Below are 19,650 nucleotides of genomic sequence, written 5' to 3' on the forward strand. Positions count from 1 at the left end.
CCAGAACCACTGTTTAGATTTCGCTAACCCAAGTCACTTTGGGCAAATTATTTCATGTCTGTGACTCAGTTTCTCATTTATAAAATGAGCTCTCATGAGGATACAAGTGCTTAGAACAGTAGGCAACACACAGTAAGGCCCAGTGGATGTCACGTTACTGTATTGTTGCTTATGAACCACACAACATCCGGGTTAATCTTCTGTGATGGGAAAGAAACAGGACAGGCTGCTGGTGGGACAGGTGTTGGGATCACGGATTTTCCCAGGCCAAAGCAGACTAACTCCAGCAAGCTTGGGGATCAGGAAGGTGTCCAGTTCCAGGGCCCTTAGCTAGAAGCACCTATTACGTGGCAACCACACTGCTCCCCATTGTACAGAAGCCAGTGGGGAAGGGGCTTACTCTAGATATGGCCACAGAGGGTTACTGAAGAATTCTGAGTGTGCCCAGGAAGACGGATCCATTGCTGAACACGGGTTAGAGTGAACTGGGGAGATTGGTAATAGGGGAGGGGGGCAAAAAAAAAAAAAAGACCGTGTGCACCTGGGAACAACGGCATGAGAAAGGAGAGGACAGATCCATGAGGGAGAGGAAAAGGTGGGTTTGGAGACCATGGCAACAGGCTGGCTCTCTGGGGGAGAGAAGGGCCTCTGCTATCTGGGCTGCTGGCGTATTCACTCGACAAGGTTCGTTGGGCGTCTGTTGTGTGTCCAGCATGGGGTGGCTTCTGGGGATGACATGGTGAGCCACACACACCCATCTCTGCCCTCGTAAGCATCCAGGTATAGGGGGAACAGTCCTCAACACCAGCAGGGCGCTATGGGAGCATGCCACCCAGTCTTGAGCAGAGTGGGAGAAGGTGTCCCAGGCAGAGGGAACAGCACGTGCAAAGGCCCAGAGGTGCAGAGCAATGTTGTCACTGGCTGTTGTCGAGTCAGTTCAGACTCCCGGTGAGCACACGTGCAACGGACGACACACTGCCCGGCCCTGCGTCATCCTCACGATCGGTGCTGTTTGAGCCCATGGTTGTAGCCACTGTGTCAGTCCACCTCATTGAGGGTCTTCATCTTTTTCATTGACTTATACTACTCTCTAGGGACTGGTCCCTCCTGATGTTAAAACTGAGATGATGTCTCACCTAACATTTTAAGGAGCATTCTGGCTGGACTTCTTCCAAGATAGGTTTGCTTTTTTCCCATGCATTCTTTGCCAAAACCATAATTCAAAGGCATCAACTCTTCTTGGGTCTTCCTTATTCATTGTCCAGCTTTCCCATGCATACTGAGGCGATGGAAAAGACCATGGCTTGGGTCAGGTGTACCTTAGTCCACCAGGTGACATCTTTGCTTTTTCAATGTTCGAAAGAGATCTTTTGTGGCAGATTTGTCCAATGCAGTATGTCATTTGATTTCTTGACTGCTGTTTCCATGGGCACTGATTGTGGAGTCAAGTAAAATGGAATCCTTGACAACAATCTTTTCTGTTTACCATAATGTTGCTTATTGGTCCAGTTGTGAGGATTCTTTTTGTTTTATGTTGACATCGTGTCATCTCCATTTGGAAGACTGTTAATGATGCTTTGTTGTTCTTCATACAGAATCATCTGATTATTTGCTCAGCATGCAGATTGAGTATGGTGAGAAGATAAAACCCTGGTGTACACCTTTCCCGATTTTAAACCACACAATAGTCCTTTGTTCTGTTTGAATGACTGCCTCTTGGTCTGTGTACAGGTTTTGTATGAGCACAATTAAGTGCTCTGGAAATTCCCATTCTTCAAAATATCTTCCATAATTTATAATCCACAGTTGATGCCTTTGCATAGTCAATAAAACACATGTAAACATCTTTCTGGTATTCTTTCCTTTCAGGCAAGATCCAGCTGACATCAATGACATCCCTCATTCTATACCCTCTTCTGAATCTGGCTTGAATTTCCAGCAGGTCCCTGTCCACATTCTGCTGCAACCATTTTGTAAATTTTCTTGAGCAAAATTTTCCTGTGTGTAATATTAGAGATATTGTTCAGCAATTCCCACCTAACAGAGCAGAAGAGGGAAAATGCTGAGTGATGAGGGGGCCTTGGCAGCCCAAGGACCATGATGAGGCCAGGATTAGACTTTATGCCGAACAAGAGGACTGAGTGTTTTAAGCAGAGTGTCATCAAATGTTATCTTTAAAATGTCCTGGTAGCCAACATATAGGACAGGGCTGACCTGGGGGCTGGTGGTGCAGCTGAGGTTCCAGACAGTGGTGGCTTGGAGTAAGGTGGCAGTGATGAGATTACCCAGCAGTATCCCGAGATACTTAAGTGGCAAAATGGGCCCACCTCCTGTCAACACAGCCACGTCCATGTCTGTTCTCAGGAGATCAACATTAAGTCAACCGGTCACCAAGTCCCCATCCTTTATTCAACAGCAGACTGGAGATGGCCCTTAACCACTTGGGCAATAGGATGGGCAGGGATCCTGCATTAACCGGGACACCCTTGGAAGCCATGATGAAAGCCTGCTCAGTGCCTCCCAGGTAGGGGCTTCAGTCTCCAGAGACAGCTGGGACCGGTAGGGGAAGACAGTGCTTGGGTGGCACCTAAGGCATGTGGCTTGCTGGCCAAGACAAGGGACTTGTACCCCACTTGCTGACACACACGGTGTAAGGTGGGAAAATGCCGACTAGAGCCAGACATGGCCGCGACCTGCTTGGTGGCCCTGAGCTGGCCTCATGAGGCCCATTCTGCAGCTTTAGCTGATGGAGGTTGGCCTTGGTGGGGATGGTTAATTTGAAATCCCTAGGCCCATTTCAGGAGTCCCTTCTAGTCCTGTTGTGTGTGTGTGTGTGTGTGTGTGTGTGTGTGAGTGAGAGAGAGAGAGAGAGAGTGTGAGGTAATCTCAGGCTTAAATTTCTCACTAGACACCCACAAAGACTGGACAATCTACTTCCAGAGAGATACCGCCTCAGAAACCCGAGGGGTTGCTATGAGTCAAATCAACTCGATGGCAGCGAGTTTGATTTGGAAGAAAATTTTGTTTCTAGAAGCAAGCATTGCCTTTTGACATTAGGAGACCAGAAGTGCTGGCCCACTGCAGTCCCACTACAGGGCACCCCCAGCCTCGGCCACACACACAGGAGTCTGCATGGCCTTCCGACTTACTCTCGGGCACACACACACCAAGGCAGAAGAGGTTCCGTTCTTGTTTTTAAAGCCTTTTTATTAAAAAAAAAAGAAAAAGAAAAAACCTGAAAAACAAAAACAAAACCCAAATCAAACTATTTCCCACTAGAGGCTACTTCTTTTTTTGTCTTTTAAAAATTTTCTTCATGAATATCGCCCATTCCCACGTGTCAGAGTAAAGATGTCCTTGCTCTAAGACCAGAGGTGGAGAAACCTCCTTCCTGCTATGGCCCCAAATCACCCCCACGTGCCAACTGAGACAGCAGAAGCCTTACCCCGTAATGCTTACATTTAATTTCAATTTTTAGCACAACATTGGAGATGAACTCTAAATCGGCAACAAAAAAATATATATTTACAGTATTTCTCCAAAAAACACAAAACACAACCAAACCCTTTAAACATAGTGACTTTAGGAGTTTTATTTATGGAGCAGTTATTTTTTTAATCACCAAGTGATTTTATATTATATATATATATATATATATATAAATTTTCTTCCTTTCCTCAGTGGCTTGCGCCCGGTGCTTGGAAAGACGGAGGCAGGGGTCTGGTTCAGCACGGAGGGCAGGCAGGCTCTCCTGGCCAGGCCTGAGCTAAGAGCGGACTGCGGGAAATGCGTCAGAGCTCCTCAGGGCCCTCGCTGCTTCTCCACACGGACCAGGGACCGGGGACCAGATGCGTTCCCCTCACAGTCCCGAAGAGGACACAACCCAGTGGGGCACCGGTCCGGCTGCTGCTCCTGGCTCCCTCTCCTGCTGACCAACTGACGTGCACGGCAAATGCTTGTTTTTCCAAACCCAAAACCAACCAACAAAAAAACAAAACAAAACCCCAAACAAACGATCAGCTTGGAAATTTCTGCGGATGCAATGTCCCAAAGTCAGAGGCACTCTCCCGGCACAATCCCTGCTCTGAAGGGGTCTCACCACCTCCCCTTTTATCAAAAGACAAAAAAGCAAACAAAAAAAGGGTCATCTTTGCAGTATTTCCACAGGAGCGACCAAAAAAAGGCAGGAAGCTTCCAATCATAGTCCTTGCCAATATAACTAAGGTTTTTGCTCAACACCCAGGGTTCTTTACAGAGAAGTCCCCCTAAATGAGGCACTCTGGAGTAAGTCACTGGCATTTCCTCGAGTGTCAGCCCCAGATGGCTGGGGCCTGGAGACCAACGGAAGGGACAGAGGTTCGAGGGAGCAGACTGGTGTTTTTAAGGTGCAGCCGAGAATCAGCAGATCAGAAGAAACGGACACAATGCCCTGACCCATTTCTCTCTCAGGAAGCCGGTCGATGCCAGGGTCAAAGCTGGAGACTTTCACTATGGAAGGGTGGTCACGTCTCTCCTCTGGCTCCACCCCCCTCCCCGTGGTAGGGCTCGGGGAAGAGAGTCTGCGCCTGGGCTACGGGGACAGGCTGGAAGGGGCTGGGGTGGGGGGGCTGTGCTATCAACACCCTCAGACGGGAGCAGAGTGCAAATTTGCGTCTTTCACGTATAAGCTCTGGCCGCAGGCTGCTGCTATGAGCATCTCCTCACACACTTAAATAGTGACCCAAAAGAAATTCCGACCTTTCTTTCCTTTTTTTTTTTTTTTAAAGTGCAAAAAGCTCTCTGCTGCCCTAGAGAGAGGATCTTTGGACAGGCCGTTCAATGCAAAGTACAGGGGGCAGCTGACAGGGCTCTGACAGGGTGGCGGAGCAGGAGAGACAGGCTCCTCCCCGCCTCCGCACAAGCGCGCTCACGCGCACACACACGCGTGCGCACACACACACACAGAGGCACAAGCACACCCCCCTCCCTGGCTGCAGGCAGAGGGCAGGCGACTGGCTTCTAAGCAGGATCCCACCCAGAGGGGCCGGGTTGGTGAGCCACTGGGGGGAAACACAGCCTGGACTGGGGCCTGGCTGGGAGGCAGGTGGGCCTCGTCCAGTCCCCTGTGGCCTCTGAGGCCATGCTGGAAAAGCCCTACTTGGGCAGAACTGGACAATGGAAAGGGGCAGCGGAGGACAAAACCGGGGACAGGCAGATGGTACCCGTCTCAGAACCTGCCTGGGAAGCAATACAGTGGGGGTGGCCCCAAGGGGGGCACAGTCCCAGCTCCCCTTTAGTCTCAACCCCAGTAAGTGCAACAAGGACCTCAGAGAGACTAGTGGGGAAGTCGCGGGGGGGCGGGGGGGGGAACGGGGACAGGGCAGGTTGGGAAACCCCATTGTTGAAACTACCATGAGCGTTGACGGCATCAAGCTAACTGGAGGGCAGAGGAGGGCACGCGCAGACGGGGGCGAGGGGTGTGAGAATCTCTACAGCACCAGTGTGATTTGCATGGGTCTGGCGTTCTGGGGAGGCTGGTTCCTCCTGTATAAGCCGGGAGAGTGTGACAGAGGAGAGACACGCAACTGGGCACCACAAGGAGAGCCTGGCCTTAGGGTCAGGCCTTCTTTCTTCCCTGGGGCCCACTGGTGGGAGGAGGGCTGACGGCCCAGGGCCCAGTGCCCAGTGCGGATGACCCTGGCACAAACACCCCCAAACTGAGAGCCCAGCCTCCTGGTGGGCGGGCGGGCAGGCACCTCGACAGCACACAGCCTGCGCTCTCCCTCAGATCAAGGGGCTACTCCCTCCTCCTTGCAAAGAGAGAAGCAGCGGGTAAGCCTGGTGTCCACCACCCACCCTGCCCCGCCTGGAGGGGGAAAGGCTCACGGGACGGGGGAGCGGAGAGGGAGTGTGCCACTGGCCTCAGAGCCCATTCGGGGTCGGGTAGAGGCTCTCCTCTCAGGGAAGCGGGAAGGTCGTTTCCTGTTCCGTCTGGGCTGGGCGGCTCTTAGCTGATCTTCTGGATCAGCTTCTCGTCAGACAGGCAGTAGAGGCTATTGATGGACAAGTCTGAGATGAAGTGCTCACAGGCTTTCCGAGTAATCTGCTTGCATCCTCGAAGGTCAATCAAGGTGACGTTGGCAATGCGCCGCAGGTAGATCAGGGTCTGGTCTGTCAATTTATTGCAACCTGTGGGGAAAGTGCCAGGAGAGCCGTGCTCAGTGCCTGTAAGCCCCCAGCCCCCCTTGCCCTCTAGGGGTGCCTGCCTCCCTTACAATGCTCCACAGAAGCCCGCCTAGTCCCCAGCCACCTGGCTCCTGGACCAGAGTGCTCTCAAGGTGGTGGCCTCTCGCAGCCCCCGCACACTGTGTGACCAAGGGCCCAAGGGCTGCACAGCTGCCAAACAGCAGCCACAGGGTGGCTGTGCTTATCGCATGCCCACAACTGCACACCTGCCATGTTGAGCTCCGTGAGGGAGTAGCGTGTGGAAGACCCGACGGCGGTGAGCAGATTGGAGGACTGGTCTGTAAGGTGGCTGCAGTGACTGAGGTCGAGTCGAGACAGGAGGGGCATGTGACGGATGATGAGGCGAAGTGTGGCGTCCGTGATGTCAAGGCCTGCCAGCCGGAAGTCGGTCATGTTCCGGAGCTTGCTGCGATTGTCCTGACCTGCACGGGCAACGGGAGGCACCTAGATCAAGACTCTTAACACTCTAACCCCTAGCCAGCGCTCTGGGCAGCTTCTGCTCCTTGCTGGCCAGGCCCCTTAGTGCTAAGCAGCAGAACTGCCCACACCCAGGCCTGCCTTCAGGGAGTTAGCAGTGGGTGGGGGCCGTTTCTAAGAAACCAGACAAGTTTCCTTTTTTCCCAGCTGCTAGATTGTGCCTTACTTACACAGCAAAAGGGTATGTTTGGAATGCTCCGCCCCTTCCCACACCCTCATGTCAACAGCTTTTGCCATTCCACCTCAACCACTAAGCCTTCCCAGACTTCCTCAGGCCCTCAGTCCCTCAGTCCCACAAAATGGAGTCACTCCTTTGTTTGGAGACCATTGTCTGCCAGTAAATAGTTAACCTGCACCTGCATACAGTCCCCCACTCTGCTCACACTCTCTTCGTGTATAACATCTTCCTGAGACCACCTTCACTTCTAAGAACCAGGTCTGTCCAAAGACAGAACTACCCCAAGAACAGCAAAGTCAGGCCCACATTCTACCTGGTTTATCAGCTGGTGGAGTTAGCAAATCTCGAATCTGAGGGTCCTTGATTCCTACTGCCCACCGAAGATCCAGGGTCCTGAGAAGGGGGCAGCTGGAGGTGCTAAGGGCTGAGACGGCAGACCAGGAGCAGCCCGCCAGAAGGAGGTCTTTCAGTCCTGCCAAAGGTGGGAAGAATGATGCGCAATCACACCCTCTGTCCCCCAACCACGCCAAGCTGATCCCGAGAGGCAAATGGATCCCCAGCCCCAGGCTTTCCTGCGTGCCATCTCATGGCTGCTACGCCGATGCGGATTGCTTAGTTCCTACTACAGCAACGCAAGTGACAATGACTTTCTATTTCCCAAGGAGAACAAGGGCTTACAAGGAGCTGAGGAAGGCAGCATGTGCCTTGGTGTCCCCGCCAGGGTCCCTTGCTCTTTGTCGTCAGGTGCAGACACTGGCCTGCTGTCTCCTGCTAAGCAGTAGGGCAGCAACAGCATGAGGCCACGGCCCTAAATTGCCCTGAAGCCATTCTGAGAGGTTTCCCAATGCCATTGCTCCCTGACTGCTCCCTCCGAGCATCCGGTGGGACAAAGGCAGGGCTGCTCACCTGGTAGCCTGTTGACAAGCCACGTCAGTTGCTTTTTGGAGATGTTGGTCCAACTGAGGTCAAGGCTGACTGGCTGCCTCTTGATGATGCCACTGAGAGCCTGGGGTACGATAGCCTTACACCTGCTCAAGTCAATTTTTGTCCAAAGTCTCTTGTCACAGCACCTGTGACACAAGGGCAGAGAATTAGCGATCACACACCTGACAGCTCTGTCAAAGGCAGTCCTATCACTGGACTGCTGGGGGCTTCTGGGAAAAGCAGAGCACCTGGAGCATCCCACTCCCCAGGTCCTTCTACGAGGATCATGTCCTGTCATTTTTTTGCCACAGAGAATACTTTGGCCCATAGTTGCCTACAGCAACTAAATTACATAGGGCCCTGCATATCAGTGTACATTGTGACCAGTTCACCATGATTTACTCAAGAGAATACAACACTACATTGCTTCCAATCTGCACTAAAATGGTGAGGCTCAGAAGGTGCACCTGGGAGCAGTCAAGTTTCTTGACTTCTCACTGCCTGAGGCTCCCCAGCTGGCCTCCACCTTTCCTCTGTCAGTGGCCCCCAGCTGCCGGAGAAGCAGGGAGCTTCTCGAAGCATTTTACAGTGCACCGGGCCTGGTGCTCTAGAAACAGCCCATGCCCGGGTCTGGCCTAGCAGCTCCTGGTCACCAGCCTAGAGGCCTCGCCCACCGTGGGTGTCTGCCTGGTGTTCCTGACTTTTTCGGCAGTGCAGACCAGAGCTGAAAGGGAGGGGCTGCCTTTCTGGTGCAGTCCACAGTCCACACGCCACAAACAGCGTGGCACTGTGCGGCTCTGCTGTAACGTTTGCCTGCCCCGCCTGGCTGGAGCAAGGGCAGAGAATGCGAGCCTTACTCGTTTCAGCAAGGAAACCAAGGCATCAAGCCAGGCAGGCCTGTGAGCCACACAGAAACATTAAGAAAATTTTGGGAGATTACATATCAACTCAGATTTGAGAAACAAACTCATGTCAGCAAAGAACAGAGTTTTTCTTTAAAGGTGGCAAAAATTTCACTAACTGCACATGAAAGAAACTCCCAGGGCAGAAACGAACAATCTGTAAGAACTCAGTGGTTGTCAAGCATCGGCAAGTCTCAGCATCTCTGGAAAGCCAGCTGAACGGACCGCTGGGCCCCCCGTAGAGAGCCATTCCAGAAGCCTGGAGGGGGCGCCCTGAGAACCTGCATTTCTGCTTGTTCCCAGGCACTGGCGCTGGCTTGGGCACCACACAGAACTGCTGCGACAGGCTGTTCCCCATGGAGAGAGGGTGCACTGCGGGACCCAGAAGCTTAGGGAGAACCCAGCAATGCCCTAGGCACCTGCGCTCATCACCATGAGGGACTTTTTCCCACCTGCCTAAAACGACAGGGCTTGTTCAGAAAGACATCTCGTCTCAAGAACTCTGTGCCAGAGAGAGGGCCTTCGCTTCTGTCTGGGCGAAGCATCAGCCCCAGCAGCACCTGCACGTCCATCGTGAGAAGCAGGGGTACCTCCCTTTACCAGGAGACAGAGAGGAACAGAAGGTGCTTGGAAACTAGCCACCTGTGACACCAGCCCAGGGCACACCACAGGCTCTCACGATCCACGCCGAGTCCAGCTGACTTGGGAGCAAACTTGCAGCCCTTAAAACTCTAAGCTTTGGCACAATCCCCCAAATCAGTTGCCCACCATCAACGATGACAGAGGACAAAGTACAGAGCAGGGAGAGGAGGCAAAAGGCCAAATTTCCCCGATGACGTCTGTGGGCACCACCGGCCCGTTTGTAACAGGACCGACCCACTGTCGGGAAACGGGACCCAGCGAGCCTTCAGCTGCTGCTCTCTACGGAAACCTGCCACCTTTCCCGCGCCCGTTCCTGAGCCCGTGACTCCCTGCTCACCATTTATACCACGTCTTGCACACGCGCATACATTCACAAAGTTCTCTGCGGCTGAGGTAGCGGAAGACAGACATCCAGACCTCCCGCTGCATCCAGCTCTCGTCTCCGTCCTGAGCCCGACTGCCCCGGCCGTTCAGCCTGGCCGCACCCCCCTCCTCTGCACTGTCCTCGTCCTCCTCCGCCTCCTCCTCGTCCTCCTCCTCCCCCCCCAGCCCCTCCTCGTCCCCACGCTGGGGGGCTCGGGCTGGGCAGTGCTGCACTAGCACACGGGGGGAGTGGCGAAGGTTGCCAGAGGCGGCCGTGATGGCCTGCAGCTTGGGCACAATGGATGTCCCGTGGAGCTCTTTGGTGGGCCTCTGCAGCGTGACAGTGAGGTACGATCCCCGGATCTTGGCTTTCTCAACTTCAGACAGCTCCTTTTTGCCGCTGGGATTGTTCTCCTTTTCCCGTACCATGGTGCGCTCTGTGGCCTGCAGCCGCAGCAACTGCCGCCGTTTGAAGCGCTCATCACGGCTGGCGCTGTGGTGGTCGCTGGGGCCAGCCCCAGGCGATGACCGAGTCACCATACCCCGGGGGGAGACCGGGTCATGGATGAGCTGCAGCATGGAGGTGGGTGAGTGGGGCGGGGGCGTGAGGGGCTCGTCGCAGCTCCGCAGGGGCCGCAGGACTTTGGCTTGCACGGCTTCGTCATCACTCTCTTCCATCTTCCGCTTCTGCAAAACAGGCCCGAGAAACCAAGGTCAGGGCCCCCCTTCTTCCAAACCCTCAGGATTGACAGGGGTGGGGGTGGGGCTCACTGTGGCACTCAGCACCAAGACCACTGATCACTGGTCTCTGGGCAGAGGGACATCGAGTGCTCAAGGGTGGTCTCCTGAGAAGCTGTGATCTAGACTCTGCGGCCAACAGTAAGCACAAGACTGCGCCCGAGCAGAAACCTCCCTGAGGTGGCTGGGAAGCCTGCCTGGGCCAGGACTGGGATCCAGATTGCAGGCAGCTTGATTTCAAACCCATTCCCCCTTATTCCCCTCTTGTCCCAACTTTTGAGGAAACTGCACTGCCACCAGAGACCGTCTGCTCAGGGAGAGATTGAGGAACGGAGGCCAACATTCCTTGAAGGACCACAGCCCTGTCCTGTGGCACATGTACTCCACAGCACCCTGGCTGGGCTGTGACAGAGCCTCATACAGGCCCCACCAGGAACCACCAGGAACCACCCAGTAGTTCAGAGTCTCCTGAAGGAGACACTTCATATCCCTAAGCAACAACACCAGTTTCTGTTCCTTTTCTTTCTGCTCAACCAGCCATATGAACTCGAGGACGCCAGCAGAAAGAGGAAGAGGGAAGAAGGTAGGGAAAGTCCCTGAGCCTCTTCTCTGCTCCTGTGCAATGTACCTGCAGGGGTTGTAGTCATGGTGACTGACATTAGGTCAGCCTGCCTCTTTCTGTATGTACCCTTAGCAGGTCCTGCCTTGACAGGCCTGAGTAATCAGAGTCCTTCTGGCTGATATATATTACTAGTAGCCATTATGGTCAGCTGCTCTGGGCCAAGGTCATGGTGCTGGCCACCTCTGGGGGAAGGGCTGCCTTCCTAGGACATATCCAGGCACGTGGGCAGGGCTTTCTGCAAGGCCACAGGGTGAAGATGACAAAAATGTGAACCTGCTCAAATGGAAACTCTAGTACACAGCTGTATTTACTGGCTGCCTCAGGCCACGGCATCCCCTCCAGGTTTAGTCCTCAGGAGCCTGCTAACCATGTGCCTCCTAACAGCCCAGCTGGGGTCCTCTTTCTAGGGTCCCAGAGTACAGAGACTCCAGGAATTCGTAGATCTCAAGTGGAACCATATTCAACACAACAGAAAAGAACACAAACATTAAAACTTAAACCAAAGGAAATACAGTAATTAACCAGAGAAAAGAGATCTCATACAAAACCAAACACCAGTCTCCCAGGCCAGAGAAACCATGTCAGTGAAGCTGCTGAGGGAAACGTGTAGCCATCTCCCACACTCGCCACTTCCTTTCTCCTCACCATGCAAGTGTAGAAAAAGTCCCCTTACCTGAGCTTTCTCCGAGTTGTCCTCCTGGTAGCACTTTGGACACTCCCAGCAATTTGGCAATTCCTCGTTAAGCAACCCCTCTCCATCCATCTGTAAGCAGAGAGACCGACTGCTAAACCCGGTGCGGTGGAGTTGATTCTGACTCATAGCGCCCCTAGAGGACAGAGTGGAACTGCCCCGCAGGGTTTCCAAGGCTGTCAATCTTCACGGAAGCAGACTGCCTCTTCTTTTTCCCGTGGAATAGCTGGGGTGTTTGAACCGCCAAGCTTATGGTTAGCAGCTAAATGCTTTAACCACTGCACCAGCAGCGCATCTTGTAGGCCGAGGGATGTTAAAAAATCATTTAAAAAACCTGCCTCCTTTATCAAACACACAAACCAAAACAACAACAAAACCACTGTGCTTGGGAGGAACCATTTCTAAGAAAATTGCTCTATGAAGGAAGAAAGACCAAGAGCCATTCCAGGCTAGGGTAACTGTGATGCCCCAGGGAGGGGCCCTAAATGGCATGGATACCCATTCCCCACCAGCAGAAAACTGGTCACCCTCACACCTGGATGCCTGATCAAAATTAGTCTCCATCAGGAGAGGCTTACATCAAGTGGGGTCTCTTCTTTGGAGGGAGCCATGTCACTTTGCAAAAAGAACTGAACACTCAGGAACAGGGTTGTGTGATGTGGGGCACAGCAGTTATCAGGGCTTCAAACAAGTTCAAATGGAGCCGCCTCTGCTGAGAACTTGCCTTCCCAGTCTAGATGCACTGAATCAGGACCTACATTTTAACAAGATCTACAAGAAGCCCCTGGGGATCTTGTTAAAATGTAAATTCTGATTCAGTGTAGCTGGGGTACAAAGGCAAGTTCTCAGCAGGTGGCCGACCGGAAGTCTTTCTGACTCAGTGTTCGCCAACTGTGAAATGGGGACAAATAACACTATCCACGTCACAGGTTGTGGTGAGGATGACCACTACCAGTGCCTGTAACGTGGGGAGAACACGTGTCATCCACTTTAAGATGTGTATGTTTCCACATTTTAATTGCTCTGGAATTGGGATGCTTCCCACAAGTGACAGCGTCCTCGGGTCACTGCCTGTCAGGTGGCAGTCATGACACAGCTGACATCTGGAAGGGCCAAGAAAGCCCCAGCATTGACATACTTTAAAGAAATAAGGAGAAACACTGTAGCCCCAACTTTACAGGCAGTCTGAAAGATTCAACAAGAGAATTCATGTAAACGGTGGTTCTCTGATTGGCTGCATTAGAACCACGAGGGGGCTCTGGGAGAACACTGACCACTTAAATCAATCTCAGGGTGAGGTCTATACCACCTTGTTTTTTTCTAAGGCCCTCAGCTGTGCACTAAGCCTGAAACAGATTAAGCACTCATTAAATGTCAGCCCCCATTGCCCTCAGCATCTCCCAGGGACTACTATCCAGAGGTGTGCCGAAGCGTGCAGCAATACTTAAAGGTGAGGCATCCCAAAGACACTAAGCAGTTTCACGATGGCCTGGGGACTCTGAAACAGCCTCCAGACTCCAGACTGTAACCTCCACGAGTGGTCACTGTTCTGTCCTTGGGGCTGAGCACAGTGCCTGACACATAGCAGACAACTGAATAAAGGGACTGATGTTAGATGTCTTCACAATCACAGAGCTACTTCCTACAGGAGGGATGGCGGCAACCTCGTGTGTAACATATCCCACTTTTCTATGGCTTGACTCAGGGTCTTCAGTGGTTTGTCAGAGGGGGCTCTGGGAACTCAAGCCCCTGCTCCCCTGCAGACAGCCCGGATGCTCACCTGGAGGCAGCCCGGATGGACTATCTCGTTGCAGATACAGCATTCCATGAGCTTCTTCTCGAAGTCCTGTGTCTCCTCATTCTGATCTACCTCGCCACAGAGGGAACACGTGACTGAGTGAGGCAGCCTAGGCTGAAGGGAACAAAGACAGAAAGTGAAGAGACTTAGATCCTTATCATTTCAGGCTTCCTTTTAACTGAAGATGGATGATTTGGTTCTTGTATGTCTCTAATCAAAAAACCAATCCAGGTGCTACCAAAGTCTCCTCTGGCCCCTGGCAACCCCACGTGTGTCAGACAGAGTAGAATCATGCTCGACAGGGCTTTTGATGGCTGCCATCTTTTGGAAGCAGATCTCCCTGGCTTTCTTCCAAGGTGCCTCTGGGTGAATTTGAACTGTTAACCTTTAGACCACTAGGGACTAGTTTATTTTTCAAATGTCCTTTTAGTTGACCTGTCCTTGTTCTAACAAAGGGCACTGATCTGTCCTTCAAATGCTGGTGTCTTGTTTGAAAATTGGACAAGACTGAAAGATTAGCTCATCTTTAGTGTTGGAGACCTTTCTTCCAAACCCCAGGAGTAGAGGAGTAAAGACTTTCCTCTACACCACGTGTACTTAGGCCCCTTGGCCCCGCCCCCATTCTCTACCCTTCAGAACACTCACTGCCAAGCACTGCCGGAGGACACAGGACTGCTTCATGCGCCCGGGCCCCCCAAACTTCTTCATGTCCCTGCAGTAGTGGCAGACACCACATTCCCCCTGGACGCAGGCTTTGCATTTTCGACACCGCACTCGTCGCCGTCTAGCTCCTGACACGATGGGAGAGGCAGCAGCCGGCCTCACAGGTGTTAACCGTGGAGCTGGTTTCATAGTGTGAGGCTTTGTGATGGGGATGGTAGGAACCCGCACCTTTGGCCTAGAGGGGAATTTAAGCTGGAAAGAGAGAATATGAGGTCAAATAGATCAGGTAGCTTTAGGGACTGGTGAGAGTAAATTACATGGTAGTATACCTTGTCCAGGGGTTGGCAAACTACAGCCCATGGGCCAAATCTGGCCAGCAGCCTGTTTTTGTAAATAAAAGTTTTACTGGAACACAGTCATGCTCATTGGTGTATGTCCTGTCTATGGCTACTCTTATGCTACAACAGCAGAACTGAGAAGTTGCTAGAAATCATATGCCCCGCAAAACCTAAAGTATTTACTAACTTGATCTTTACAGAAAAAGTGTGCCAACCCTGTCCTAAGCCTTCACAGTTTACTATCAGCCACATCCCTCTCTGAAGCTTTCTGGATAAGCACCATGGACCATCACTCTAGTATTTCCTTATCCTAAATAATATTACATAGTATTATAGTAAATTACTGGAGGGTAAGATCAGTCATGTTCATCTCTCTAGTTCTCAGCCTACAATTGAAGCCTACAACCTTGTACACACAGAGCTTTGAACCAGGTGATTCCTACAGATCCGCAGATGATGCTTGTGGAGAATCACTTGGTGATCTTGTTAAACTGTAGATTCTGATTTGGTGTATCTGGGGTGGATAGGGCAACCCCAACAGCAGGGGGTCAAACCAGAATGAACCGGTTTGAAGCCCTGGTATGCAGCAGACACTCCAATAGCATTTTAAGCGTGGAATAAATTTCTAGGCATTTATTAATAACTTTAACACTTACATATTTACTCTAGTGATCTTTCCAAAGATAAGGACCATGTCTCTTAAAATGTCTTTAATTTACAACTATGCTTTTAAATACTTTTCCGAGACAAAATACTCAAGAGCCAGAGGTAACTGTACTGCTCTGAGGCAGGTCCCATGTGCCAAGAGGCCAGGTGGGCTCTCCAGTGAGGGAGGAGAAGGTGGCACTGCCAAGACATTTTTCAGCATCACACTTTACATGCTGCCTAAACAGCACTGGGACATAATGACTTTGCATGTTTCTGCTGGGGAGCACCAAAGTGGGGTGTCATTTCTCCACCAGCCTCCTAGCCATGATTAGAATGCTACCACTTGCTTTTACTTAATAACCTTGATAGAGGACAACATGGGAAAGTATTAACAGGAACTGGGAGCTCTGGTAGCATAGTGGCTAAGACATTTGCCTGCTAACCAGACGGCTGGCGGTTCAAACCCACCAGCCACTCCTCGGAAGGAAGGTTGGGCAATCCTACTTCCGTAGTGATAACTGCCTCAGAAACCCAAGGAGGGGTCGCTATGAGTCGAGGCCGACTCGACGGCACATAACAACAACAACAACAACTCAAGAGGTCTTTAAAATGCACAACTGACAATTCATTGCTGATGGGTAAACTTTTTCTTCTCTTTTCAAGTCCATGCTGAAAAGTTCACATTCAGGGGGTCTTGAGAGCATGGTAATCCTACAAGACAGACATTGCCCTGCCTCTCCAGCCTTCTGAACAGATAGATAATTACTTCAATTCACTTGAAACCTCATCTATGAGGATAACTGAGCCACCGGTTCAGAAAACAGGGACCAGGCCATTCTGGGGACCAAGTGCACAGCCTGACATCTGAATCTGGAGGGCAGCCCCCCAGTCTGATGGGTCCGTTAAGACCATCACCTCCAAAGACAGCTGATTACCCTAAGAATCAACGCAAAACACAGTCATCATTTTCTGTCAGTTTGTATGAATCCAGAAAAGCTGTCTGCTCTCTAGTTGTTTTTCTTCCTGGAACGGCAGTTACCAGTCAGCAACACGCTGAAGCAGCTTGAAGATCCAGCAGAAGTTTCTTACCTTATCCCTTTTCGGCCACTGTACTATAGGGACTCCAGTGAGGGCTAACTTGGGGTCACTGTTGGCAAGCTCCTCCAGCAAAATCTAAGGGTGAGACAGAAGAAGGGGGAGAAGCAGGCCACGGTGAACAAAGAGCCAAGCATCCCAACAGCATCCAGGGTTAGCTTCAGCTCCCCAAGCACCGAGAGGAGGGCAAGCTAGTAACGCTTCATGTTTTTCCTTCATAGAGAGACTCAACTCAAAACAAGTAAATCAGGGATGAAAGAGAAATGCAAACTTAGATGAGTGTGGTCCTACTGGGGCTGCGCTCACCTTTGCTTCCAGCCTTTGGGTATTCCTGTCCTGCTGACACTTCCTCTCGAGAAGCAGGTGCTGTGGTGACAAGTGCTACTTGCCCTGCAGTCCCACAGGCTGACAGTAAATCTTTACAGGTATCACCCTTTTCCTTTTCTACACCACTTAATTTCAGGTAGTAAAGTAGTGCCCTCATTTTGCAGATGGAAGCAAAGTGGTATAGAAATGACTGGCTAATACAGAATTAAACAAAACGAACACCAGAGCCTCCACATCCTTATTCAACTCAGGCCTGTTCTTCTAAGGCTGATTATAGACATCACAATCTCAGAACAACCCCATCTGTCTGTCTGTCTTTCTCCTCTCTCTCTCTCTCTCTCTCTCTCTCACACACACACACACACACAGAGTTATTTGCCTTTATTCTTAAAAGTGGAGCAGAAACAATCTTTGGGATGAGTTCTCAAGGTTTCAGCCAATCTAGTCTGGATGACTGGAGGGAGTTATGTGAATCACACTGGCTGAGTGTTAGTTTGAATCAAACCTTTTATGTTTTAAACAGAACTTAGTGAAGCCCAAACCTCTGAGCCAATGAAATCCCCCATCCTCTGACCTCAGGAGCCCTAAGGCAATGGCAACAGCAGAAGGTAACCCAGAGGCAGGTGACACTGTCCCCTCCCTGACCGCCTCAAGTATATGCAGGGTATTAACTGTTTCAGAGAAGCCTAAACTTTGATCCTGGACAGGTCAGAGTGCCTGGGGCATCCCTAACAACCATTCCCCTAATCCCGTGGGCTCTGTGCCTAGAGACCAGGACTTGCTGAAGCAGGAGGCGTTCTGTTACAGAGCTCTTTCATCCTTAGCCTGAGGATCAAGTTCCAAATCCCAGAGTCGGGGACTGGGAAGGACCCTCTAACTCAAACCCAAGAAGCTCCTCCACGAAGACTTCCTTTGCCAAGCCTCCAGATGCCTCTCGCCCCCCCCAAACAGATTTCATTTGCAGCCGTTTTATTTACTTCGAGTTGCTATGGCACCCTATTCCGGAGCCTCCTGTTCGCACCACACTGCGTGGGGGTGAAGAGGCGGGGTGCATGCCACGTGGGACAGGGCTGTGGTACGGGCTCCCGAACTCCCCAGGGTGAAAATCCAGCTCCATTCAAGACGTGTTCTGGGAGCGCCCAGCTCCCCTCCCCCACCCCCTGCACCGAGCAGGACTCTGCCCATTTCCTCTACCCGAGAGCTGTGCTGTCCACAAACAGGGACTTTCCACTCTCAGCAAAACAGACCGCACAGAGTGGGAAGGGAACTTCGCTGTTCTCACCCATGCAGTCTAACTCTACCTGCGGAACCTGCGGGGGATTGGGCCAGTGGGTGGAGAAACTGTCTGCTGGGGCAGCTGTGCGCACATCCACGGCTCGGTGACGGGGTGTGGGGGCTTGCAGATCCCCCCCAAGCCCGATTTTGCTGGTCCGTTCAACCAAGCACGCCCTGCTCTCAGGGAAAAAAAAAAAGCACAGTCCAGCTGAGCCCTTCCAGAACCACATAAAGAATCCACCGCCCTCATGGCAGCGGGGACTTGGGGGTGGGGGCACAGGGGAGGGGTGCGAAAGGCAGACGACTGTCTGGACTCCCACATCTGGGAGAACATTCAAACCTAAGCTCGCACCCCACAGATCACAGGAAGGGGACGAGACAAGAGACTGTCTGGGCTGAGAAGGGGAGAGGAGTCCCCAAAGCTGAGAAACCCGATTCAAAAGCACATTCCACCAGGTGAGGAACAAGTGCAGTGATGGCCCGACCACCAAAAGTCACCCAGCACTGTCCTCGGCCAGCCCAGCAGGCAGTTCTTCTGCCTCTTGGCTGAGACAGTCCCCCCAGTCACACACACCACCCCAGAACAGAAAGGGCTGCAGCCCGCCTGCCTGACCTTGTGTCTCGTTGCTTGGGAGCTGCTGAGGCTCTTGGTTGAAGTTTCCCCAGTGTCTTTGTTTTCTTTTCTGTACTGGAAGTTGTGCTGAAGGAGTTGGATCGTCTGCCTCCAGGAAAATCCGCTTTACTTGAACATTCTGGAAGCTCCCTGAAGCCCGCGGCAGGGCAGCCCAGCTCGAGCCCTGAAGGCTCCCAGCGGAGCTCCCTGTGAGCCCTCAACCCGCGCGGCTTCCTGTGCTGTGCCTGCGAACAATGCTGCTGCGTCACCCACATGCAGCTCCCAGAAATGCTTTGCAACGGAAGGCGGCAGGCGGGGAGCCGCGAGCCAGCCGCGGCCCAGGCTGCTGCAGCCGGGAGGGAGGAGGAGGGCGGGCAGCGAGCGGGACGCCCCCTTGCCATTGGAGGAGCTGCGGGAGGGGCCCGCCTGCCGCCGCCCTGCAATCGGAGAAGCCGGGGCCGGCTGGGCTGACTCCACCAGGCGCCAGCGGGGAAAGGGCGGCTTTAACCCATTCCACATCTCACATCTTGTCCCACATTTGTCCTTGTCTCGTCCACACCCTTCCCCGCAGGGCCACCTCTTATTGTCCCGGCTGGAGTGCTCAGCTGGCCGTACACCACTTCTCCCTCTCCTTGCCTCCCTCAGGCACCCACCTGAAGGGGCCCAGTCCAGCACCCATGGGTGAACTTGCTCTGGAGCTGCCCCCCTCCCAGGCGCACACCCCGGCTTTCCCTGCCTTCACGGACACCATCACTTTGCCGCAGCCCAAACTATTCCAGAACTGACATATATGCTTCCAGAAATACCTTCAGAAACGACACATTTTAACCACTACTGAGATATTCAGTAAAATAACGTCTGTTTGAGATCAATGACTTCCACATCACATGCCTTGGGTTACAACTAGAAACTCCACCACCCGAAGGAAATGCCTGAGAAACTCTCAAAGAGCCCTGGTGGAGCAGTGGTTAAGTACTTGGTTGGCAACCAAAAGGTTGGCAGTTCGAAACCACCAGCAGGAGGAAGGACTTGGCGATGTGCTCCTGTGAACACTCGGCGTCCAACAACATGCAGCCGTCCTCACGCGGCTCCATCATGCCAAAGTCCAGCTGAGCCGAGCACAGCACAAGG

The 19,650-nt window shown here is 52.4% G+C and overlaps 1 protein-coding gene across 1 annotated transcript in view; it reads right to left on the bottom strand.

The window, feature by feature from the left end:
• Positions 1 to 5,986: 5,986 nt before the first annotated feature.
• KDM2A (lysine demethylase 2A) overlaps positions 5,987 to 19,650 on the bottom strand; it is a 74,081-nt gene continuing 60,417 nt past the window's right edge. Inside the window, exons 11-19 of the mRNA XM_007944947.2 lie at positions 16,299 to 16,382; positions 14,206 to 14,475; positions 13,543 to 13,674; positions 11,745 to 11,834; positions 9,686 to 10,398; positions 7,787 to 7,950; positions 7,194 to 7,352; positions 6,432 to 6,647; positions 5,987 to 6,168 (exon numbers count right to left, since the gene is read on the bottom strand). Coding sequence (XP_007943138.2) covers positions 5,987 to 6,168; positions 6,432 to 6,647; positions 7,194 to 7,352; positions 7,787 to 7,950; positions 9,686 to 10,398; positions 11,745 to 11,834; positions 13,543 to 13,674; positions 14,206 to 14,475; positions 16,299 to 16,382 — 2,010 coding nt within the window. The remainder of the gene's footprint in view (positions 6,169 to 6,431; positions 6,648 to 7,193; positions 7,353 to 7,786; positions 7,951 to 9,685; positions 10,399 to 11,744; positions 11,835 to 13,542; positions 13,675 to 14,205; positions 14,476 to 16,298; positions 16,383 to 19,650) is intronic.

This window comes from Orycteropus afer, unplaced genomic scaffold (genome assembly GCF_000298275.1).
Source record: "Orycteropus afer afer isolate SDZICR_OR568_19922 unplaced genomic scaffold, OryAfe1.0 scaffold00130, whole genome shotgun sequence".
Lineage (NCBI taxonomy): Eukaryota > Metazoa > Chordata > Mammalia > Tubulidentata > Orycteropodidae > Orycteropus > Orycteropus afer.